The sequence below is a fragment of the Mirounga angustirostris genome, unplaced genomic scaffold (assembly GCF_029215605.1).
Source record: "Mirounga angustirostris isolate CCGP_5_RB_7025 unplaced genomic scaffold, mMirAng1.0.hap1 SCAF_5, whole genome shotgun sequence".
Lineage (NCBI taxonomy): Eukaryota > Metazoa > Chordata > Mammalia > Carnivora > Phocidae > Mirounga > Mirounga angustirostris.
The window spans coordinates 148,701,330-148,727,072 of NW_026991713.1; the positions used below are offsets into that span (position 1 = coordinate 148,701,330).

Sequence of the window (25,743 nt, forward strand, 5' to 3'; positions counted from 1 at the left end):
GAGCACTGAGTACGTGCCAGGTGCATTTTAAAGGCTTTGTTGCATTTTTACTGCATTAGCTCATTTAACACAACAGCCCCATAAAGTAGCTGCTTTTATTGCTACCATTATTGTTATGCTATCATGCCCATTTCATAGACACACAAACCGAGGCCATGACAAGTTAATGCTCCCAAGGAGGTAAGAAGTGGAGCCGCGGGTTGAACTTGGGCAGCCTGGCTCGAAATACCATGGTCTTAAGTGTGAAACGTTCTTTAGTACTTTCCCCCCAAAGCATCAAAGGAAACAATATGGGGCCAGCAGGGTGGGGAGGGGCCGAGCCCAGCCTGAGTACCTTCAGGAGCTTGACTGATAGCTCGGCCAGGTTCAAGGACTGGCGTGTCACGTGGCTCCCCAGGACGCCACAGTTCATGAAGCTCAGCTCGTGCCCGAACACCTTCACACTCAGCTCACACTGCAGCGCCCGCCGCTCCGTGCGCCTCTGGGCCACCTGAGGTAGAGCCCAGACCGGTGACCAGAAGCAGGTCTGGTGCCTGGACACAGGTGGGGGCCCGGGGGAGCAGAAGGCAAGGGCAAGGGCTTTTGGTGTCTGGAACATGGCTTGCAAAACTCATGGCCCTCAGGCAGAATCCACGGATGTGTTTTCTTTGGTCTGCACGCTACTGCCCAAATGCCCAGGGCAGTGTGTGTGGGTGTGCGTGTTCTCATCAACATCTTATTTGGGAATATTCTTAGATTTACAGAAAAGTTGCAAAGATGGTACAGAGAGCTCCCGCACACCCCTCGCTCTGTCTCTATCGGCAGCATCTTTCCTGGCCAGGGCACAGGGAAAGCAAAGAAGCCAGCAAGGACATGTACTATTAACAAAACTCCAGACATTCAGATTTCACGTTTCCCCATTCCAATTCTCCCTCTGTTCCAGGAGCCAATCCAGGGACCACACTGCATTAACGTGTCCTGTCTCTCCTGTCTCCTCTGGTCTGTGACCATTTGTCCTTCTTCGTATTTTTCACAGTGCGTATTTTTAAAGATTTTATTTATTTATTGGAGAGACAGAGAAAGCACGAGCAGTGGGGAGGGGTAGAGGGAGAGGCAGACTCCCCACTGAACGGGGAGCCCAACACGGGGCTTGATCCCAGGACCCCAAGATCAGGACCCAAGCCGAAGGCAGATGGTTCCACCAACTGAGCCACCTAGGAGTCCCTCACAGTGCATATTTTTTAAAATTTGAATTTGTGGGCACCTGGGTGGCTCAGTCGTTAAGCGTCTGCCTTTGGTTCAGGTCATGGTCCCAGGGTCCTGGGATCAAGCCCCGCATCAGACTCCCTGCTCCGCGGGAAGCCTGCTTCTCCCTCTCCCACACCCCTGCCTGTGTTCCCTCTCTCACTGTGTCTCTCACTGTTAAATAAATACATAAAATCTTTTTTAAAAATAATATACAATAAAATTTGAATTTGTTTCCAATGTTTAATAATTAGGTGACTACATATAAAATCCAGATTGTCTGGCTTCTCGAAAAAGAGAAGTACTGGCCTGCCTTCCCCACCACCACAAGGGGCAGCAAGAAACCAGAGCTGGATGGTGGCTGCCACATGCATTTCCCACCGGCCACAGTCCCCACCGCTCCCTATTGCCCCTCCAACACTGAGACCAAGCACTGTCACCGCTATTGCTGTGCTTGTGCTAAATATATCTTGGGATAGGACTCTCCATTCCAGGTGTGAAAATAACAGACAAAAAGGATGCAGATTCTAAAAAAAAGTCTTCAGACCCCGCCCACCACCTCATTCTCGTTGCTGGCCAGCCCCAGCTCTAGCCCAAGAGGCTTTAAGGGCACAGACCATGTCCTGACCATCTTTGTGGACTTGGGCCTATGGGTTCACACCTGACGATTGGTAAAGGTGTGAACACGTCAGCAAATGCCCTGCCACTCTCCTCGATCCCCCTCAGATGTACATAGCAATGACTTCTTACAAGAGTCAAAGGATGCCAACAGGGCGCCTGGGTGGCTCAGTTGGTTAAGCGACTGCCTTCGGCTCAGGTCATGATCCTGGAGTCCCGGGATCGAGTCCCGCATCGGGCTCCCTGCTCAGCAGGGAGTCTGCTTCTCCCTCTGACCCTCCTCCCTCTCATGCTCTCTGTCTCTCATTCTCTCTCTCTCAAATAAATAAATAAAATCTTTAAAAAATAAATAAATAAATAAATAAATAAATAAATAAATAAAAATTAAAAAAAAAAAAAAAAAAAGGATGCCAACAACCTAAACGTCCATCAATGGAAGAATAATCACGTAAAATAGAACTCCCCACCCAGAGAATGGATATTCAAGGACCCCACGACCCACTAACTCCATTCCTGGGCATATGCCCAGCCGAAACGCATACACGCCTTCACCAGAAAGACATGTGCAAGAATATTCATAGGGCTACCTGCTATAAGCCAGAAACTGGAAATTATCCAAAAGTCCACCAAAAGTAGGACGGACAAAGAAATTCTGGTATGTTCATACCATGGAATGCTGCATAGCAGGGAGCATGAACAAAGCAGGAATATAGACAGCCGCATAGATGGATCGTCACCAACAAAATTTAAGCCAAAGAAGCCAGACACACACGAACAAAACGACACGAGTAGCATCATTCACACTCGCCAAAAGGTGGAAACAACACGAATGTCCATCAGCAGGTGAGTGGATAAACACAATGGAGTCTATCCATACCATGGAATGTTATTCAGTCCTCCAGAGGGGTGGAGGACCGATCCACGCTACACGGATGAGTCTCAAAACATCATGCTCAGTGAGAGACACCGGACACAACAGGTCACATGTTGTCTGATTCCATTTATATGAAATATCCAGAACAGGTCAATCCATAGAGACCCAAAGCAGATTAGTGGTTGCCAGGGGCTGGGGGAGGACAGGATGGGGACTGACTGTTAATGGGGACAGGGTCTCCTTTGGGGTGATGAGAATGTTTTAGAATTAGATAGAAGTGGTGGTTGCTCATCATTATGAATGTGCATACATATGTCCAAACTTATCAAACTGTATACTTCAAACTCACACTGCTTATTAAAAGTAGACCATACCTCTACAAAGCTGATTTTTACAAAGTAGAACTAAATCAGTGCAGTTAGGAGGCAGATTAGTGATCATCCTTGGTTGGGGTGGGTAGACTAGAAGAGGGAGGGGCAGGGGGCCTCTGGGGTGCTGATAATGGTCGGGGCATTGATTATAAGGAGGCGTTCTGTTGGTGGAAATGCACTTAGCACTTGGACGCTTTTCTAATTGTCTGTGATGCTTTGATCAATACGTTCTCACGATAAGGCAGGTGACTACTCAGCTCTGGACCAGCTACTTGTTTCTATGAGCACCGGGGGGAGGGAGGGCGGGCAGGGTCAGAGTTGATTAATGCCTGAGTCCTCAGGCCAAAAGCTCAGGCTGGTGAGGGGTGGGAGCAGGGTGGGTGCAGGTACCCCCCTCCTCTTACCTTCTGCTGCAGGTCTCTCATCTTTCTGGACCTTTCTCCTGGACAGTCAGGGCTGGCTGCCTGTGGTGTGGGCCCTGCTTCTGGCTCTGGGGATTTCTCTGGCTGGGCCTCTCTCTCCTCTTCCTGCCCCCAGAATGACTTCCAGCCAAACAGCCTGTGGACGATTTTCTCTGCATTTTCCAGCCGGAGGCCAAGCTGGGAAGAAAAGCCAGGGCTCACTGAGGAGCAGCTCGGTCCCATGGGTGATCCAAAGCTGCAGAGCTGGGGACTCAAAGTGCGGGGAGGGGGTAGCAGGCTTGGGCAGGGTACTCTGGGCTCCCCAGGGTCCACCTGGGCCCAAACAAAGGGGCACCACCTTTTCAGATCATCAAGTTCCACATTTGCTGAGCAAATGTTGCACAGCAAAAATCTTTACTGATTCTTTAGGGCCTGGTTCACATGTCACCACCTCTGGGAAGTCTTCCCTGAATTCCCATATCCCTCCCTTCCCACATTCCCCACCCCCAGACCAAATCTATCACTCCTTCCTCTGAGAGACCAGCACAAAACTTCTAGGTCACACTCAGATGCTATAATCTGTGTGTCTCCCTTGCAAGATCCCGAGCTCCCTGAGAGCAGGGACCCATGTCTCATTCACTAGGCATGCTGAAGGCCTGGTGGATGGGTCATTTGGTGTTGATTTGACTGGGCTGAGGGATGCTGAGATATTTCATCTCACATAATTGTGGGTGTTTCTGTGCGTGTTTCTGGATGAATTTAACATTTTTTTAGATTTATTTATTTTAGAAAGAGAGAGAGAGAGAGCGGGGGAGGGGGGTGGGGGAAAGGGAGAGAGAATCTTAAGCAGACTCCATGCTGAGCGCAGAGCCTGACGCGGGGCTCAATCCCACAACTGCGAGTTCACGACCTGAGCCAAAACCAAGAGTTTGATGCTTAACTGACTGAGCCACCCTGACACCCCTGAATTTAACATTTAAGATTTTTTTTTTTTATTAGACAGAGAGAGTACAAGCAGGGGGAGTGGCAGGCAGAGGGAGAGGGAGAAGCAGGCTCCCTGCTCAGCAGGGAGCCGACATGGGGCTCGATCCCAAGACCCCGGGATCATGACCTGAGCTGAAGGCAGACGCTTAACCGTCTGAGCCACCCAGGCGCCCCTAACATTTAAATCAATAAACTGAGTCAGGCAGAGTGCCCTCCATAATATAGGTGGGCCACATCCAATCAGTCGAAGGCATGAATCAAACAAAAGGCAGACTCTCCCCCAACCACAGGGTAATTCCTCCTGACTGTCTCTGAGCTGGGACATCACCTTTTTTCCTGCCTTCAGCCTAAACTGAAATGTCAGGTCTTTCCAGGTCTCAGACCTCAGACTGAAACTATACTCTTGGCTCTCAGTCCTTCAGACTCAGACTCAGATTCAAACTATACCATCAGCTTTCCTGGTCTCCAGCTTGCTGACCACAGATCTTGGAACCTGTCAGTCTCCATAATTGTATGAGCCAATTCCTTACAATAAATCTCTTTCTAGATATAATACACGTTACTGGTTCTCTTTCTCTGGAGACCCTGAATAATACACCTGGCCTGGTTGGTTCTCAAAATTTGATGGATAAATGAATGAGTCCTTTCTGTCCCTCCTTCCTCCCATCTGCCCAGCCATCCAGGCATTTGTTCAGTCACTCTTTGATCCTTCCCATCCAACTGTCCATCCATCCATCTATCCATCTACCCATCCATCTGTCCATCCATCCGTCCATCCATCTGTCCATCCATCCGTCCATCCATCCATCCATCTGTCCATCCATCCGTCCATCCATCTGTCCATCCGTCCATCCATCCATCCATCTATCCATCCATCCATCCATCCATCCGTCTATCCATCTGTCCATCCATCCATCCATCCGTCTGTCCATCCATCCATCCATCCATCCTTTTATCCTTCCAGCCACCTTCCCTTCTTTCCATCTATTGTGCTTTCCATTGTTCCTCCCAGATATCTCCAAGAGCATTTGTACAGAAATCACCAGGCACCCAGATGGCAATGTTTGGACAAGCTCCCTGTTCTCCAAAAATTAGAAGGGCTCAGGACAGGGCACAGAGCACCCTCTCTTGGACAAGCCACAGGGGCCTGGGGGAAGGAGATGGAAGGGCGCCAAGGTAACCCACTACTCTTAAGTTTGCTGGACATAGGACCTCACAGATATTCCCTCTTCTGTTGCTGCACCCCACAATCCATTCTCCACACAACAGCCAGAATGTTCAAATCATGTCACATCACTCTCTAGCTTAAAACCCTTCCATGATGTGCCCCTGCTTCTCTCTGCCCTCCCTGATCTACTTCTGCTCTTTTGACACATCAAGTCCTTTCTTGTCTCAGGACCTTGGCACATTCTTGTGCCCCTGCCTGGAAGGCTCTGACCACAGCTCTTCACTAGGCTGCTCATGGTCCTTCAGGTGGCAGCTCAAACTTCACCTTCCTGAACACAATACTTAAAGTTGCTATTGTTTTATCCGTGTGTTTACTAATTTTTTATCTGTCTACCTCTCTGGGCAGAGATCACGTCTCTCTGGTTGATTGTCATATTCTCAGAGCCCAGCATAGCACATGGCACAGTCAGGTTAGAAAACAGATATTTGTGCAATGGATGACAGGTGGGTGGGTAGATAAATGTGGATATATGGATGGATGGATGGATGGATGGATGTGGCAGAGGGTAGATGGAGAGAGGGGTATAATGGCACATTAATGAATAGATAGAGGAGATGGGTGGATGGATGGAAGGAAGGAAGGAAGGAAGGAAGGAAGGAAGGAAGGAAGGAAGGACAGATGTATAGATGATATAGGGGTGGATATGTGGATAGATGCGTGAGTGGGTGGGTACATAGCAGTGTATGGATGACTAGGAGAACAGATGAAGAGATGTAGGGGTGAGAGGCTGATGGAGAAATGGGTGGGAGGCTACATAAATGGATGGGTGAGAGGGATGGATGGATGACGCATGAAGGTAGAGGGATATATAGCTGTATGGCTGGGTGGGTGGCTGGCTGACTGAGAGAATAGGTGAATGGATAAGTGAGAGGGCAGATGGAGAGATGAGTGGGAAGGTACAGAGATGAATGAGATAAAAGAGATGGATGTGTTGGTAGATGGATGGAAGGAGCTGGGGGTACAAGATGGAGGAGTGGATCAATACAGACAAGAGGCGATACATGGAAAGATGGATGGATGGGATCATTTCTGGCCCTGAGTCTAGAAGAGGCCCCAAGAGCTACAGCAGCCCCCTCCCCTTACCTCCAGGAGGTTGAAGGCATGACCTAGGGCGTGGATGGTCAGGTTAGTCATGGCAGAACGGGGGAGAAAGGAGGCTGGAGAAAAGAGAAGGGTCCCCTCCAGGTTGGCTCCCAGGCTGCCAGACACTAGGAGGAGAGAGAGAGGATCAGTACACTCCCCACCCCTCACAGAGCAGGGTCTGGCCACTGAGGCACCATAGTCTGAGACAGCGCAAGATGTGGTGCGTGCTCTCCAGCAGGACACGTGCCTCAGCCGTAAGCCTCACCAAGGGCATAGGGAAGGCCAGAAGGGTCACAAATATACCCACACCTGCTGACACACAGAGAGGGGGCAGCCAGAGCACCCCCTCTCCACCCCCAGACCTCCGGAGCTGCCAAGGTAGTTTAGGTGACTAAGCTAGAACAGGGTGCTTCTCAAGGCTCTGTTTCATTGTGATAAGGAGGTGACAGCCTCAGCTTGGTGCTAATCTCCTTGTAACACAGGGGAAAAAGTTCTCCAATTCATAGGCAGGCAACAGAATCAATGCCAATTTACATATAAAGAGATGACATTTGGGAAAGAGTGTCTTTGATCCACGTGTCCTCAAGGGTTAGAGTTCCCAGGTCCCCAGGGCTTTGTGGCCCCAGAGCAGGAAAGCGGCTGCCCAGGATGGCCATACCTGAGCGGAACGTGACATCAGAATAGGACGAGTGTTTCCAGGCCTCCGGCTGGAACTCCCGACTCAGGATGTCCTCAGGGAGGGCCTCCTGGAGAGCTTGCTTCAGGGGGTCGCTGGTCTCCAGCAGCTGCATCAGGTGACTCCACACAAAGGAGCCCACTGGAGTCCCGCCACAGTCAGCAGGGAGGGGAAGGAAGAGGAGGGAGGGGAAGGATGAACCTGGAGCTGACACAGCCCAGAGAAAAGAGCCCCCGATCCCCTATCCTGAGTCCTGCTATTTCCACATGCCAGGGGCTTCCCAGGAGCTTAGTTATCCATGTTTTCTTTCCAGAAATAGTGGCAAACAGCAGTTCCTTAATGGAACTTGGAAATCTGGCCTGTGCACAGCATTCTGACATGCCTTCCTGAAGGGAAAAGGAGGCATTGTGGGAAAAGCTCTGGCTTGACAGTCAGACCCCAGTCTGAATCTCAGTTCCACCACTCATAAGCTACGTGACCTCAGGCTCGTTACTCTCCCTCCCCTTGGCTTAGTTTCCTCATTTGTAAAATGAAATAACAGCCCATCTCCCAGGGCTGTTTGTGCAGAGAAGTCAAGAGGAAGCCAAAGAACTGAGTATCTTTCAGGGTTGGGAAAGGGATGACATGCAATTCATGATGGGGACCCTCTCAGGCTCTCTGGAGGAGTAAAAATCAAATGAGAGCAGTAATGGGAGAGTCCAACAAGGGATATTAGAGTCTAACTGGGAACCCTGAATCCTCTTGGTTGTCCCAGGCTCTCAGAATGCCCACCAGGGAGCTTCTAGAACAATCCACCAAGGAACAGAGTGGAGTCTGCCTCTTGTTCCCATTGGGTAACACACAGGCTTGGTACCCCAGGGCCTTCATCGAGGCTGAGCCCTTTGGCTGATCCCCTGGTGATGGGGCTTGGCTCAGTGGCTTCTCCCCCCATCCCACACATATCTCATCCCATCCCTGAAACCGCCAACAAACAGTTGCATCTTCCAGCAGTACCATTTCTTTAGAAGGTAATTCAGCAGTATCACAGACTTTTAAATGTGTGCACCCTGTAACTTGGCTATCTGTCCTCTGGGAAATTATTCTATGGCTAGATGAGCACAAGGTCCCAAAGATGGATGTGCAGAGAGGTTCATTTTGCTGGTTGTTTCTCTTGGCAAAAACCCAGAAATGACCAAAATGCCCATCAGTGGGGACTGGTAAAATGGATTATGGTGCAAGCTCCTAGTAGGATATTATGAAGCAGTGATAAGAGTCCACATGCCCTGATGTGGAAAGAGCCCCCAGAAACAACAAAGGCAAAAAGCAAGGAGCACAACAGCAAGTATAACATGATCCTGAGTTGATACTGTTTAGGAGATACATGGACATACTCGACCATACACTCCAAGTTCTGTTGGGATATAGAAGAGAACTGTTCACAGTGAATGCCTTCAGGAAATGGGATTTGAAGGCCAAGGGAAGAAGAAGGTAGGCTTTAGTTTTCCATTTCTACTTTCCTGTCTGCTTTGAAACTTTAAATGGCCACACATACAGCACTTAAAATGTTCTAAAAGTCTTTGTGTTTTGACTCAGTTTATGCTCCCTTTATGAGGGAGGTAGTATTATCATCCCCACTTCACAGATGTAGAAACAGAGGCTCAGAAAGGTTTGTGACTTGTCCAAAGGCACACAGGTAGGAAGTGACTGAGCTGGGATTTGAACCCAGGCTGTTGGGCTCTAGGCACTCAATTCACTGTCCGTCATGGAAAAGATTTTTGAAAATCAGCTGAACTTATTTTTTGAAGTTTCACTTTTAGGTTTAGGAACTATGGCCAGAGGCCCCTGTTTAAAGGAACCTCTCTGACCCCAGAAGGGATCTGTGACTCGCAGATACCATCCCTCCTCAGTCTTGGGTCTCCCTTCCAGGTACTAGGTCATGAACTGTCCAGAGCTACAAGGGAAGCCAGTGACTCCCATCCCTTTTTAGAGATGAGGAAACGGAGGACCAGAGAGGACAAGCAACTTGTCCAAGGTTGTCCAACTGCCATACATGTGAGGTGGGGGCACACAAGGCCACTTGGCCAGGTGGTGTGGCAAGAGAAGGAAAACAGGAAGCAGTTAGGAGAGCACCTGAGGGGCGGAGGAGGAGGATGCTCCCAAAACCCTGCACCCACCAGGAGACTCTGGGCCAGCCCCAGCACCCCTTCCCCCAGCTGCCACTGCTCACCCTGGGTGGACCGCTCTGCTGCCTGGGTCCGCCGCACCTGTGCAAACACCTCCTCACCAGGGCATCTCATCAGGGCCAGGTAGGCGTTGATGCGGATCTCAGCATCCTCCTCTGGGTTTTGGTACAGACGGGAGAGCGCGGATCGCTGGCTTGGGTAGAGCGAAAGCCATCACCTGGGGTCCATCTACCACCACCCCCCTCCACCCAGGAGCACGACATCCCCCGAGCTGCTCTGGCTCAGCAGGTGGCCCTGCTGCCTGGTGCCAGCTCTCACAAAGTCACAAAGTCTCCACTGCAGGAGGCCTCCCCTACACGCTCCCCTGCGGGCGGGTTGTGGGAGGTGGTAGGGCCACCACCGCTAAGCCCACCCTCCCCCAGCCCCAGTCCAGAGGCTCGCCAATTTCCACAGGTCCCAAAGGTAAATAGATGGGTATGGCTGCATTCCAATAAAAATTTATAAAAATAGCTCTGTGCCTGACACACAGGAGATATTTCCTAAAGTGCTTGGCTTACCCTGGCCCCCTCCCAAAGCAAGCCACCTCCCTCACCCTGTGCCCTGGTTTCCTTCATAGCACAGCCACCCACCCACATCCACTCTTACAGAACTATTTACTGAGCACCTACTATGTGCCTGGCAAGGAGCTAGGTGCTTGCTAGGTGACGGGAGCCACCTGAAGCTTACGTTCTAGTGCAGGAAGACTGACAGCAAACAAGGATAAGATGTGAAATATAGAACACATGAGGTGCTACATACTAAAGAGGGAAAAATTAAGTGGGGTTGCAATTTCAGGTGAAATAGCCAAGGAGGACCCCACGGTGAAAGTGGGTTTTAAACAAAGACCTGTAGGACGTGAAGAAGCGAAGCCTGGGGATGTCCAGGGGAAGAGCATCCCAGGAAGGGGGAACAGCACATCCAAAGGGCCTGTGGCAGAAGTGGGCCTGGAGTGTTTGAGGAACAACAGGCAGGTCGGTGTGGCTGGAGAGCAGTGGGGAGTGAGGGAAGTAGGAGATGACGCCATGGGGTGCTAAGCGGGCCCGTGGTCAGAGCACATAGGCCCTGCTCGGTTGCTGTAAAGACTTTGGTTTTGACTCACAACGAGAGGGGAGCTACTGGTCCAAGGGTCAGCAAACTTTCTGGCGAAGGGACAGATGGTAAATTTTTCTGGCTTTGTGGGCCACACGGTCTCTCCTGCCACTGCTCAACTCTGCAGCGATAGCAAGACGGCAGCCGGAGACAACACACAGATGAGCCGGCAGCAAGCGAGGATGGGGCCCGTGGTCCAGAGCTTGCCGCCCCCTGAACAAGAGGGTTTGCAGCACAGGATGCCTTCTGTATGGTCTATAATCATACACTTGTTTGTGTGTTTATTGGACAAGCATCTGCCTCCCACCAGGCACAGGCTCCATGAGGACAGAGCCCTGGACACGTATTCACACCAGGGCCCAGCACGTGCTCAGTAAACATGTGATGAATGAATGACCAAACAGAGAGGAATTAACAAACGGTGGTTCAAGACCCACTGCCACCCCATCATCACCCCAGCCGATGACACTCAGGAGCTCACGTCTGCAGAGCAGGGGACCCTCCGGAAGGCCTGGATGGCCCCCAGCCGGACCTCAAGGGGGCAGCTCCTCTGGGATGCACAGGTGCTCAGTGTGGGGGTAAGAGCTGTGACCGCCAGGCCTGCGTTGCCAATCGCCTTCAGCACGAGCTGGAGCTGAAACGAGATTGTGGTGGGGCCTTGAGGCCTGGTGGGGGTGCTCGCCCCACCCACCCGCGCAGCCTAGGGCTCCCCTGCGTGGGTCAGGCCCCACCAAGGGGCTGCGCCCGGGATGCCGCTTGTCCTCACCTGCTCAGCGTCCGACGGCTCCTGGAAGGTGCAGTTGGCACCCAAGGCCTCTCCCAGGATCCTCACGAGGGAGCCGACGCCAGGCAGGTGTTCACAGGGCCCATCCAGGGAGGCACAGAGGTTGTGCGCCAGGGCCGAGATACCAAGGAAGGCACTGGGGCTAGTCCCCGAGGTCTGCAGGAGTGGCTGGGGACAGAAACCGGCCCCCACCCGAGCCGAGAAGGCTGGTGAGTGGTCCTTCACAGGCCTCGCCACGTACAGATGGGCCCCCACCCTGGCTGCACACAGATTCCTAAAAAGCCAGAGGCCTGGGCCCCCCACCCTGCCTTCCCCCAGCAACACCCAAGATTCTCTGGGCTTAGACATGCATGCTTTTAAGTCCTCCAGCGGGCAAAGACCAGGGCTGCTGCCGAAGGCCCTCTACTACACAGGACAGCCCCCACGATGGAGAAGTGCCCACTCCCACCGTCAACAGTGCTGAGGCTGAGAACTCCTGGGCTCGGTCACCAGTTTGGAAGAGCGAGGTGGGGGTGGTGAGGTCGTCTGAGCAGAACGCGGTGGAATAGCCAGAGGTGTTAGGGTAAGTGGTTAGCAAGCATGCCACCCACCCACCCAATCAGGGGAAAACGCGAGTCCTCACGTGTGGCGTTTGCCAGTTTCCGCGGTGTAAACGCTCCCACCACGTGCTCTCCGCTGACTCACTGCAGCGGGGCGGCAAAAACCGAGCAGGGCGCTGGGGCCACGGGGCAGGTGCCCGCACACGGCCAGCATGCCGAAGCCCAAGGGCAGGGATGCGGTGCAGGAACAGAATTGGGAAGTCAGTCTCTATTACTTTCGCACGTGTGAACTCATCTGGGTGGTATGTGTGAGCGTGTGTATTCCCAGATGGGTGTGCACGTGCATCCCAGCACACACGTATATCCTGGTGCGCGCGTCCCAGTGCACGTGGATGCACATGCTTGAGAGGGTCCAAGTGTGTGTGTGTGCACGTGCCAACATCAGTGTGTGCCTTGTGTGTATACATGCGTATACATGTGCGTCCTAATGTGTGTATGTGTGCACCCAATGTATCCTGGGGTGCATGTCCCCACTTGTCCCTGTGAGTATCCTGGGGGGGGTGTACATATATGATATGTCTGGGTGTGGACATCTACACGTTCAGGTATGTGTGCGTACGTCTTGGGTGTATGTCTCCATACGTCTCAGCGTGCGGGTGTGTGTGGCTCCGTATGGCCTCAGGTGAGTGTCCTCAGGGCATGTGAGTCTGTGTGTGTGTTTTCTTCACGAAAGGAAGGGGGTGTGTGGCTTGGAAAAGCACATCCACCGTTCTTCTAGATTGGGCAAATGAAAACAAACGCTCCCAGTTTTCTGCATACAGGGGAGGGAGCGCGGCGGTTATGAAAAGTGCAGAGAAGCCACTCAAGCACGCGGGAGGAGGGTTCCCGCCTGCCGGAGGCCCCCGCCTCCTCCAGTCCTGTGGACGGTAAGCGGGGTGGACTCGGGCCCTCCTGGGACCCGGATGGAGCCAGGGGCACAGCGGAGCGCTGTGGGGAAGGCTGGGCGGCTGGAGCCCCTGGGCTCACCTCCCCGGGACCCGCAGGACCAGGCTCAGGCCAGGGCTCCGGGAGCAGCCCGGACAGTAATGACCCTGTTGGCTGGATGGCTGCCCGGGGGGCTGCCCCGAACTGTCAGCCTTCCTTGACTTCACAGGAATCAGAACACCAGCTCCTAAAGCAAAAATCTCTCACTTAGGAAAGCTTTGGTTATGCTTCAGTGAAAACAAGTCTGCTTAACATGTTCTCACTCGCTTTTTTGATGTTTAAAGATGAAAAGATAAAATTACCCCCAAGTCTGGGACCCTCCTACAACCGATTTCCCTTTTCCACTGGACTTGAACGCTCACTCATGCTGCCCCAAACCAACCTTCCCCAAAAGGCCAAACCACAAAGCTGGTAGAAAACGAAACAAAAACAGGAAGTGACAGCACGCTGGGGAGGTGAAGCGCTAGCTCAGACAGACGGCTAGGCTGCATTTCCCAAACCAGAACCTTCTAACTCCAGCTCTTCAAGAGACACCATTCAGAGAAGAAATGGCAAAGAGGTAGAACGCCGCCCAGAAATGGAACAGAGTCCGCACACGCACGCGCATGCACATGCACGCACAGCATTGACGCGTATCACAGAGAAAACGCGAGAAAGAAGCCGGACTCCAGGGGCACGTTGAGTTCACAGTGTGAAGGTCAAGAGCAGGCAAAACTGAGTGATGGCCAAAAAAGGTCAGCATCCCCGTGACCTTTGGGGTCACGGATGGAGAGGGGCATGAAAAGTGGGGGGAAGCAGGAAATGTCCTCCAATCTTCTTCTAGGAGTGGTTGCGCGGGTGTAAAACCATCAAACGGAACACTTTAGCACAGTCTCCTTATTGTGTAGTTTAATGTGTAATTTAAAACACGCCCTCCCCCCTGCAATGGGGTACCCTGGTTGGGACTGTGCAACAGACAGGACATTGTGGGGAAAGTGGTGGGATCTGAACAGCTGGGGTTTGGTCAATAACAACATACTAATGTCAGTTTCTCAGATGTGACAAATACATCCCGGTGACGTTGTATGTTAACATTGGGGACCCTGAGCCACGGACACACAGGAACTCTGTATGAGCTTTGCAACTCTTCTGAACACCTAAAATCACTCCACAATAAAAAGTATATTAAAATACTCTCTTGCCTGCCTCCCATCTCCCTCCTCCACCCCTCTCTTCGCCCCTCCCTCTTTTCCCTGGCCCCTCATCCCTTCCTCTCCCCACCCGTCAGGCTGCAAAAAGTAAGCACGCACCCCCGGCCCAGGCCCTGCACGCGCCCAGCACATGTGCATCCTTGTGGACCGGACAAGACAACGAGCAAACCCGTCCAGAGAGGTGCCAGTTCTGGTCTGGAGGACAGGTGAGGCAGGTGACAAAGATCCTGGGCTCTGTGAGCCGAGGGACGCTGCCAGCTCTGCTCACTGCATATCCCTGACAAGGGGTCACAGCATTGACACCTGCTGCATGCATGACATTTGGCACACATCACAACTCCTTCATCTACAGAGTCTCCCTACGCATTGCCCCCACCCCATGATGGGGAAACTGAGGCACAGAAAAGTTTAGTGCCTGGCTGGAGATCATCATGGTAAGGGATAGAGCTGGGATCCGAATCTGGGTCACCCCTGCTCCCTGCTGGTGTCCTTTAAATCCTTGCCCACTACCAGCCTGGCCCAGCAGGGTGAGGGGTGACAAGTGATGGTGCCCCCAGGACAAGTGAGGACACACACCCTGTGGAGAAAGAGGGGACCAGCTGCCCCACCTCAGGCAAGCTGCCAGCCTCCTGGGACCTCACTTTCCGGCCATCTGGGCGCCATCAAAGCACCTACCTCCCAGAGGCTTCATCAGGGTTAACTAAGACCCCCGGGTTGTTACAAACCCTCGGCCCACCTTCACACATGCTTCTTGGTTTCAAGACTCAGTAGACATATTTGTCTACAATAACAAGAGCCGCTCTCATTTAAAGTGCTCAGACTCTGGGAGAATCGATTTACGCGCATCACCCTGTGTCTTACCACCAGCCCACGAGGGAGGTACTTGTTCTATCCCCGTCTTCCAGATCAGAAAACAGGCTCAGAGAGGTTAGGTCACTTGCTCAGAATCACACAGCTGGGGGGGGAACACTGTTGAGACTCGAACCCAAGATCTCTCTGGTCTGTCCCCACGGGTACCAGGAGGGGTTGGTACAAGGCCCCGACAGAAGGACACCCTGTGTCCAATCAGCAGCCAATTGGGGGAAGGATGAGGGGGGGCCGGGTGGGGGAACAGGGGCTCACCAGCAGCGTGTGGACCATGGCATCCGTGGGCTGTGGGACAAGGGCCAGCGACCAGAGCCACGCCTCCATCTCGTCCACCTCCACCTCCCCGGACACGATGAGGTCCTTCATGAGGCCCACACAGGGCTCGGTGCCACAGGAGGGCAGGGCATCCACCAGCGGCTGCCTGAGATCGAGAGACACCGAGGGATGTCACAGAGGTGGCCCACATCTGCCGCGCGCCTTCCAGGCCTCACGTCGAGGCTGACTCCAGTCATGTGGGGAACACTTTGAGGCCCCAGGAAATGCGATGGGCACGTGTCCAGGATCACACACCTTGGAAGGGGCCAAGGCGGGCCTGGGGCCTTGGCTTTTAGGGTCCACAGGGACAAGAGCAGCCCAGTCCAAACCCTGGCAGGTCTGCCCCCCACCAGGAAACAGCGGCTTCATGCAACACGAGTCTAGCCCACTTGCAAAAAGCTGCCACAATCACCAAGGAGCAAGCACCCCTGCCATCCAACAGGAACCAACAGCCAACAGGTTGCCACTCGTGTTCTCTGCCCAAGGTCACCATCAGGATTCTTCTTTTCTTTTTTGAGATTGCAGAAAGGTTCAGAAGCTCAGAAAAGATTTTTAACTTTTATGCAATGGTGGCTCTGAGTAGGGACGTGACCGAATGGGAGGAGGGTCCCCAGGGCACAGCAGAAATGGGAGGCACCGTGTGCCAGCAGGGTGCACAGCTGTGGGTGGACAGGGTCCCCCACCACCCTGATGAGTGACACCCGCGACGGCAGAGGACCTGACACCCCACCCGACCCATATGCCCACTCTCTGCTGTAAACGGTCTCTGGCCTCAGTTTGCTCATCTGGAAAATGGGAATGCTGATGAATGAGGCTGCCCCGACATGCCCAGGAGTCCTTGGGAACACAGACGTCACTTCATCTGAGTAACAACCTACCTGTTCTTCCCACCTCCCACCCTTGCAACTCCTCTTTTCCCTATAGATGTGGGCCCTGGGAAACCACACCTGGCCAGAAGTGGAGGCGGCAGGAGAAGCAAGAGAATTTCAAGAGGATCCATCTTGTCAGAAACTCCTAGATTTGGGATGGGTCTCCCGCCTCCCTGACTCCCAACATCTACATGGGCACGGGAGACACGGGCTTCTAGGAAAATCCAGAACAGCAAACAGGGTATATGTCACCGCAGAAACAGGCAGTTCCTCCCGAAGACCCCAGGCCCTTGCCTACACCAGACATAATTTAAAATGGTGCCTCAGTCAAACATCACTTCTATTTAAGCCCATAGGTACTGGATGAAGAAGCCCAGACCACCTGGGTTCAAATCCCAACTCTGCTGTGTGATTTTGGGCCAGTTTCCTAACTCCTCTGTGCCTTGGATTTCTTCTGCAAACATAAAGTAGGAAATACAATAAAGCCACCTACCCTACGGGGGTCCTTGTGGGGGTTAAATGAGGGAATACAGGGGTATCCGACTCTTGATTTCAGCTCAGGTCATGCTCTCAGGGTCATGAGATCAAGCCCCGCATTGGGCTCCGTGCTCAGCATGAAGCCTGCCTAAGATTCTCTCTCTCCCTCTCCTTCTGCACTTCCCCCTCCCCCCAAAACACTCTCTCTCTCAAATAAATAATCTTTAAAAAAATAAAAATAATTGAGAGAATACAGAGAGAAGGCTTCAGAAGGTGACTATGCATTAGCCATTTGGTTTTGCAGTCATTCAGTTAGACATTTGGTAATGCTCATTTTGCAGGGGTTTTTTTTCCTTTTCATATCTTGGAGCTGCTAACCCTTTAGAGATCTTTTCGAAAGCCTTTGAGAAAGTCCCAGACGTCTGGATCTCAGGGGCCTGGAGAGCGGCTGGACTTTGGGAAGGAGCCCCACGCTTCCCCCCCTGCACAGCCCCGAGTTCACAGAGCTCCTCGGAGACCCCCCTTGGCACCCGGGGTCTCTATACACCCCCTTGCTGGCCCCACATCAGTAGGATCCAGGTGGTGGGATCCCAGCCTGGCCGGCACCCCCACTCACAGGCAGAGGGGTACCCAAGGCACATTGGAATGCTAATTCCAGCTCTCAGCAAGAGGGTCCCAGTCTGGGGAGAGAACAAAGCCTGTATTTATTCTGCCAGGCCCTTCAGCTTTAGTCCCAAGAGGGCTCGGCCCGTGGGAACCTCCAAGCTCCCCGCTTAATCACCTTCTTGGCAGCCATCCCCAGACTGAAGGACAAGTCAATATCCCAGGGATGAGAGGAAAGGAGATATCACCATCCATCCCTCAGTGGGGACATGGGACAGTGTCAAGACCAGCCAGCCCCCACCCCCACCCCCAGGACCGCCAGCCAGCTCCTGCCCCCCCTCCCCCGCAGAAAGGTCCTTACCAGTTGTCCCGGCATTTAAAGGAAGACTGTTGCCAGAGTGCCATCAGCTCATCTGGGGAGAGGCCCTGGAGCTCGGACACCAGCGTCAGGAACAGTTCTGCGGCCTGGGAATCAGGGTGGGGGGGCAGCATGAGAGACCGGGCAACCCGGGGGAGGAGGGGAGCCCCAGGCTCATCTCAGCCATTCCCCTGCCTTCAGGCAGGACTGCAAAGAAAGTGGGAAATGCATTAGCATCTTCCACCTAAGGTGTCCTGAGACCCAATGGAATGCAGCCACATGTCTGGGCTCCTCTCCAGGGAATCCCTGGAACATGGGCTGGGCCATTTTTATTCTTTAACAAGCATTTATTAGGTACCTATTATGTGTCGGCCCTGCACTAGGGACACGGTGGGGAGAAAAACAGACATGCTATCTTCATTTGTGGGCTTTACGCTCTGATAAAAGCTCAGTAAGTGTTCACCATGACCACGATCTAGTTGTTCTAAGGAGTCTTAGCAGATTTCATATAGTGAGGTGGCAATCTTTTCTAATATTTTAAGTGAAAAAAATACAATAAACAAGAAAAAGAAATACAAGAACGTTTTTTCAGAATTACGAGCAGAGATGGCTAAGAACGGTTTTGCAGGTTCTGTCCCTTGTCTGCAGGCCTGACCAGCACAGCTGCTGAGGGTCCAAATACACCCAAGGAAATAAAGAACTGTATTCAGAGCACGCACTCCCTAGGTTTCAGGAGATACATGGCTTGGTCCTCGCTCTCTGCTGGCAGCTCCCACGCTTTACCCAGGCTTGGCCAAGGCCAGGAATGAGCCCCCCCGACACATCCGGCCAGCCAGGGGGTCTGCTGGGGCTGGGAGCGGCGTGCCTAGCCTCGGGCCTCCCGTGCTGTGAGTGGTGGGGACCCAGTTCCCATGCACACAGCTTGTTTCAGCAAGACACAGGCTGCAAACCAGGCCCCTCACTGGCCAGCTCAGCCCACTCACCTCTCTGCCAGCATGCCTGCCTCCACCCCAGGGTCCACGCAGCATTCCCATAACATGTCTTCTCTTGGCAGAGCCGGTGGCTACCCTAAGCTCTGCCTTTGTTCCCTTGTGCAGAACACCCAAGCCAGGCCCTTGTTGGGGGGTGACTGCCACCATCACGGCTGGCCCTGACTGCTGTCGGCCTTAAAGACTCTCTGTCCCCGCAGCTTGGGCCAGCTACCCTGGGGCCTCTTGATTCCAGGCCTGCTGCCTGCCTTCTGGATGGGTCAGATCTGTTTCCTTCCAGCTTTCCCCAGCAGAACCCAAGATTCTCTGGGCTTAGACACGCATGCTTTTATGTCTTCCAGCAAGGATGCACACCGCTGTGCCTGGCTGGGCAGGCATCTTCCCACCTGGGGGGGGGGAGGGGGGGCAGGTGTCCACCCGGGTGTGCTCCTCCTCCTCCAGGCAGGCCTCCAGCCCCAAGTGTTGGCATCAGGACTAGCTTTCCAGAGCCAGGCATGGCAGGAAGGATCTCGGCAGCTCATTCCGGTTTCCCCTCCAGCAGGGAGAGAAGGGAGAAGCCTATCCACTAAGAACAAGGACACACAATACTACCACCACCACCAACCCCAGTCACTTTGTACAGAGTGTGTGCCAGGCACTATTCTAGGCCATGTGCATGCATCATCCCATTTGACCTTCACAACGCCCTATGGGGAGCAGCTGTCACTGTCCCCACTTAACAGAGAAGATTCGCGACTCTCTGAGCACCTAAGTCAGGTGTTAGTAGTCTCAGCCCTGAGTCAAGAACTGAACCCAAGCCACTTAGCTCCTAAACCCACACTCTTAACCAGTGTCTTCCGGGCTGGCGGGGCGTGGGGGTGTTTGGGGGGAATGACAAAACAAACAAAAAGAAAACACCCAAAAAAACACAAGAAAAAGGAAAGCCCTGATCTGTAGCACCTGCTGATTTCCAGGGTGCCACGACTCCCGCTGTGGCCCCTCTCCAGCTGTCCGTGTGCTGGCACGGCATGCAGACTCGGGAAGAGCCGCACGGACGCACCAGAGCACATCCGATTTCCACGACAGCAGGTGCAAACGACCTTGAGAGTGGAGGTCCCGGGCAGGCGACGGTTTTGAGTACTCACCACCTTTGTTTCTAACGGGACTTATTTCTAACCCAATCGATAATAATGGCTGCATTTAGCAACCAGCCTGCTGGATTCCCACCATCAGCTCTGATACACCACGGTCTACACAGTCTCTCAAACCCTTGGCTGTATACAATCGGTGTTTTAATAAAGACCCGAGACTTGGGCTCCTTATTCCTAGAATACCAGACAGTAACCGTGAGCTGTGCCCTCTCCCTGGCATCCTCCCTGCTTCTCTTCGGGCCTCCCCCCGCATAGCCCACTGATGCTCGTGGCTACGCAGCCCGCTGCCCCCCACATCGAAGCTCCTGGGCCCCTCTGCGGAGGGTCAAGCTGGGGAATTTGCTCTCAACTGAACAGACTCCTGGTTTTGTTTCCAGATCGAAAAACGAATCTTGTCTCCTGCCCACCAATAATGGGGAGGGGCAAGGGCATTCCACGCTGCAGCCAGGGAGGTCGGTCCCCTGAGCAACCAAGGGGGGTGCCCTCAGCCCTCCGGGAGGCCGAGGAGCTGCTTGGTGTGCACTGAGGCATCCCTGAAAAGCCATTTTCAGGAACAAGGTCCTCAGCAACTCACCCCCAGCCCGGGGGACGTCCCCAGTGGGAACAATTCACTTCCTTTCTCAAGCTATAAATACAGAGCAGCTGTCCTGTGCCCTCTGGGGCCGGTGCTGCCAATCTCCGGGAGGGAAGGGGCAGGCCTGCGGCAGGGGGTCAGAGCGTGCTCTGGGGGCCAGACGAGAGGAAGCGGGCCTGTCCTGGGGCTTCCCAGTGTGTCAGGAGGTTCAGCAAATAAAGCGGCTGTTCTCAAAGGGGGATACCGGGCACCACCTAGAGATGCTTTCGGTGGTCACAACGGGGGAAGGGGTGCTGCTAACATCCTACAATGCACAGGACGACCCCCACAATAAAGAATGATCTGGCCCAAGGGGCCAGTCGTGTCAAGGTAGGAACCCTGCTGTGGGGTCAGGCTGCCTGGCTTGACAGTTGGCCCGGTCACTTACTGGCTGGAGGACCACCTTGTGAGGCAGATGGCCCCTTTCCTTTGGGCTGCTCTCTGACTCCCGCAAAAGCCCCAAGTGAGGCCCATGGATCAGCAAGCTGGGAGCCCGGCTCCCACTTCCCGAAATAGTGAAGACCCAGCTGCAGGTGTCTCCGCTATATATCCATACGTACACAAAATGTACAGTGTCTGTGTGTGCATGCAATATGCACTCAGTATATACATATATAATATAGTCTGTGTATTCTATACCTTTTACTATATATTTAATATGTAGTCAATAAATACAATCAACATAGTCTCCCTACATATTCAATATATTATGAAAAATATATATTTTCTCAGTGTTTTTCTGATTCTGATCCTTCTCTCCCCCACCTCCCACCTGCCCCCCAGCCCACCGTCCTTCATGTCATGTCTCCCCGCGTTACTGCAATAGCCTCTTAGCTGGGCTCCCAGCCTCCCACCTGGCCCTCAGTCTGTTCTGCAGCCCTGGTCAGTGTGTGAGCGTTAAAACACACATCAGATTGTGACCTCCCTCCTCTGCACAATACCCTCCAAGTCTCCCCACTACCCCGAGAAAAAGTGATCTGTGTGCTCTGCCAAAGGCCCCCTCTTGCGCCTCCCCACCAGGCTCCAGCCAAACCAGCCCCCCTGCCACTCAGCCTTGAACTCCCCCAGCAGCAGCTCCCGCCCTGGAGTGTATGTGCTCTGCCCCCGCCCCCAACTCTTGCCCTACATCCACACAGCCCACTCTGCAGGTCCTTCAGACCCCTGCTCAAGGTCACCTCCCCAGGAAGGCCTCCCAGGCCATCCATCATTTCAAATTGCAGCCCATGCCAGAGCCTCCTTGCCCCTCCCCCTCTTCCCCTGCTCTACCTGTCCCCCAAGCCCTCGGGGCCCAGCATATTTGGTTCACAGGTATGTGGGTGTCCCCACTCAAGCACTCCAGGCACTCCTGAAGCCGAGCAGGACACAGGGGTCTGCTCATCTCAGCCCCACCCCTGGATATGAAGGCCAACCCACCCCCGCCTGGATGCTTCTGGCCCAGTCTCCACAAACTCCCGAAGAAATGCTTCACCTCACCAAGGCAGGGCACCCAGGAGGGCCTTTGGTGCAAAGAATTCCAGCCTAAGGGTGCTCCTGGCTCTGAGGGCTATGGCTGGCTGGTCACTGGCCTCCCAACATCATCCTGTACCCTACTCTGCCAGAGAAACAGAGACACCCAGAGCTGCGCACCCAGATGCCAGTTCCCAGCCCACACCTGCCAGGTCAGAATATCGAGGCTCGGGGTCTGGGCACCTGTGTATTTGAGAAGCCCCCACGCCCAAGTGCTGCCAGGAAAGCTGAGCTTTGGAGGGCGAGGGTGTGCCTGGAACACTCGGCACCATGCTTACGGCTGGAGACGGGGCCCCAGTTCTGCTCATCCCCTGAATGACCGATTTCGGTTTCCCAAATCCTGGGTCCTGGGTAAGCAGCCAATGAAACGGGTATTATCCGGAATAAACAAACAAGGATAGTGTGAGCCCTCCCAGGCTGTTACGGGACCAGAGGAAAAACACCCCTTTCTGTTCTTCTCAGCACACAGGCACTGGGGCCTAAGTCAGAAAAATCCCCCTATCTCTCACACCTTCCAGGAGAAGCCCTGGCTTCCACGCTAAGTCAGCAGCAACTCTGAGATGGGGCAGAATCGTCGCTGCGGTGGAAGTCGTCCAAACTGTCACTGGTGGGGGCACCCAGAGCTGTGAATGGTAGGGATGGTGGGACAAAGATCGCTATGTGCCTGGAACATTCTAGAAATCATCCTGACCATGAGACCCTGTGGGAGCCGGCCCCACTGGTCCTCACTGTCCAACTCCAGCGAGGCTGGGCGGCCTGCTCCCCAGACCTATCCTCAGGGCTCAGACTCCAGACTTTGCTCCTTTCCAAGCTCTTTTCAGAGCTCCTTCCCCCTAGATTTCAAAGAGACCACCCCAGGTCTCAACTCCAGTGTCTTCTGCTTGAGACCCCTAGTCTGAAGTGGTTACTCAGCCACATCCCTACTGCGTTCAGAATGCCAGCCTGAGAGCCCAACAGGAGATGAAAGAAAGGCCTCCTCTTTGCTCATCTCCTACCTGTATTGGGGCACAAGTTTTGGCACACACCAGCTAGATCTCTTCCCCTTCTTTTGCTTTTGTAACCAGGAACAGCTGTGCAGTGCACAACCTGCGCAACTGTACGTAGCAGCCCTGATCCTGAACATCTAGGAGGATAGACCATAAAGGATTTGGCAAAAAAGAACAGGGTGTCTCAGGGACCCAGGCCAGATTCTGGCTTAGGGCTGGAGAAAGCACTTACCTCAAAGCTCGTGGTCTGAGCCAGGCACAGTTTCCTCAGTGATGCGGCCACTGTGACCACCGTAGCCTGAGACTGTGTTTCCTCCCATTCGTACAACAGGCTGCTTGGAGTTACATCTCCATCGTCCGGATCTGATATGGGAAGCGCTAGATGGGGAGGACCATATGGGGGAACGCCAGAATAAGAAGGAGGTCCCATGAGAGCCGCCCCCAACCCTACCAATGCTTCCTTCTGTATGTTTCCAACAAGGGGTGTGGGGGTGTGGCGGTGGGTACATGCACAAGGAAAATCATGGCAGCATTGTTGCTATCAGCAAAAGATGGGAAAGAAACAACCTTTATACCCATCTGTGAGCAATAGTCAAATAGGCTACCTCCAAAGCCCTCTTCGGATTGAGAGAGAAAACACGAAAAGTCCATCCACTCAATCAAAGATTAATCAGAAATAAAAAGGTCGGACACCAGCTACAATGTGGACAAACCTTGAAACATACTAAGTGAAAGGAGCTAGTCCTAGAAGGTTACATACTATATGATTCTATCTACCTGGTATGTCCAGATTGGGCAAATCCAGTGGTTGCCCGGGGCTCGGGGAGACAGGGGGTGATGACAGACGGGTGTGAAATTTGTGGAGTCACGAAAACGTTGCAAAATTGGTTGCCATGGTAGGTGTATGACTCTGTGACTATACTAGAAGCCATCGAATTGTTCACTTTAAATGGACTAACAGTACAGCACACAAATTAAAATTTTTTTAATTTAAAAATAAAAATAAAACCATGTACGGGGCGCCTGGGTATCTCAGTCGGTTGAGCGTCCAACTCTTGGTTTCGGCTCAGGTCATGATCTCAGGGTGATGAGATCGAGCCTCACGTGGGGCTCTGTGCTCAGCATGGAATCTGCTTGAGATTCCCTCTCTCTCCCTCTTCCCCTCCCCCCTGCTCACACACTCTCTGTCTCTTTCTCAAAATAAATAAATCTTTAGGGGCGCCTGGGTGGCTCAGTCAGCTAAGCATCTGCCTTTGGCTCAGGTGATGATCCCGAGGTCCTGGGATTGAGCCCCACATCGGGGTCCTTGCTCAGTGGGGAGCCTGCTTCTCCCTCTCCCACTCCCCCTGCTTGTGTTCCCTCTCTGTCTGTCAAATAAATAAATAAAAGCTTTAAGAAATAAATTTTAAAAAATCTTTAAAAAAAACCAAAACCACTTGTATCTTAGTGAAGATCCAACTAGACACAACTAGATGCCCCGTCACGGCTAGCAAGGTGCCTGAGGGAGAGCTCAGGAGGCAGGTCAGGCTGGGATCTCAGCCAGTGTTCCATAGAGCCAGAGAGGATGCTGGGAAGCCGCAGGGCTCTGGTCCCACCTGCCAGGTTCTCCCAAAGGTGGAGCAGTGAGCCTGGGCTCAGAAGCACAGGGCTCCCAGCCAGGGCTACAGAACAGAGCTGGGGGCTCGAGTCTTGGCTCTGCCCCTCTCTAGCCATGTGACTTCAGACAAGTCCTCTTATCCCTTGGAGGCACAGTTCCTTATTTGAAAATGTAACCAATAACAGTACCTTCCTAATGGGCTCATAATAAAAACCAAATTAAATAATCCACATAAAACACTCAGCACAGCTCCTGGCCCAAGTAAATCCTTCCCAAGTGTTAGCAGTAAGAAGCATTTTTATTATGCAGAGAAACAGTTTTCAATCATGAAAAATCATCTTTTTCCCTCAGATGCATGCCTTGCTTCTTTCTTTCCATGCAAAATTGGAGGAGAGAGTCAAGCTCCAGGGAATTTCATGTGTTGGCAGAGACTTTCCAGAAAACCAGGAAAGCTGAGTCAGCTTGCCCCCCAAAATGGTCAGGTCATCAGATGGAAGGTAGAATTCTCTCACAAAAGCAGGGAACCACAAGATTCTATCTCCACTGAAAACACCCTGGGAGAAGGTCAAGACCAAGCCTGAGCCAGCTGAGCCAGCAGAAACTTCTAGAGAAAGAGACTGACTCTCCTGATGATAGCCATTTTCAGAAACGGTTCAAGACAGCCAGGGACAGAGGGATAGAGCCTAGGCCTGCTTAAGCCCCCCACCAAAGGAGGTCTCAAGGCTCCTCTGAGGGTCCTCATATCCACGCTTGGTCACCTGTGACGGCCGGATCCAGGGACATCTCACGCAGCAGGGTGAGCGAGGAAAGCGTCTGCATCTGCACCCCACTTGCCTTCTCAGAGAGGGGCCGCACGGTGTCCAGCTCCGTGCAAGAGGCCACACTCAGCACGCCAGCCTGGAAACTCTGGAAGCAGGTCAGGTGGGAGGCCAGGCCAGCCTGCTGGACCACAGGGGCGGGGAGAGGCAGGGGCTCAGGGGAGGCCCAGGCTGTGAAGGAACCTAGCTGATGGGGCCCCTGGAGGGCTGGAGGGAGTGCGGTGGGAAGCACTGGGGGCTTCAACACGGGACCTCAGTACCCTCCCCCCAACCTGGGTTGTAGTACCCACAGCCCAAGCAAAGGATGACGGGGGCAGGGCGAGCACAAGGGAAGCAAGAAAGTCCCAGGAACAGGTCATGAAACCTCAG

At 53.2% G+C, this 25,743-nt stretch overlaps 1 protein-coding gene across 1 annotated transcript in view; it reads right to left on the reverse strand.

Moving 5' to 3' along the window:
- LOC123844460 (uncharacterized) overlaps positions 1 to 25,743 on the reverse strand; it is a 171,511-nt gene that overhangs the window by 115,652 nt on the left and 30,116 nt on the right. Inside the window, exons 8-18 of the mRNA XM_064592561.1 lie at positions 25,315 to 25,495; positions 23,192 to 23,322; positions 17,739 to 17,842; positions 15,369 to 15,534; positions 11,516 to 11,701; positions 11,231 to 11,383; positions 9,666 to 9,810; positions 7,442 to 7,600; positions 6,784 to 6,908; positions 3,492 to 3,686; positions 335 to 490 (exon numbers count right to left, since the gene is read on the reverse strand). Of these exons, the coding sequence (XP_064448631.1) occupies positions 335 to 490; positions 3,492 to 3,686; positions 6,784 to 6,908; positions 7,442 to 7,600; positions 9,666 to 9,810; positions 11,231 to 11,383; positions 11,516 to 11,701; positions 15,369 to 15,534; positions 17,739 to 17,842; positions 23,192 to 23,322; positions 25,315 to 25,495 (1,701 nt within the window). The remainder of the gene's footprint in view (positions 1 to 334; positions 491 to 3,491; positions 3,687 to 6,783; positions 6,909 to 7,441; positions 7,601 to 9,665; positions 9,811 to 11,230; positions 11,384 to 11,515; positions 11,702 to 15,368; positions 15,535 to 17,738; positions 17,843 to 23,191; positions 23,323 to 25,314; positions 25,496 to 25,743) is intronic.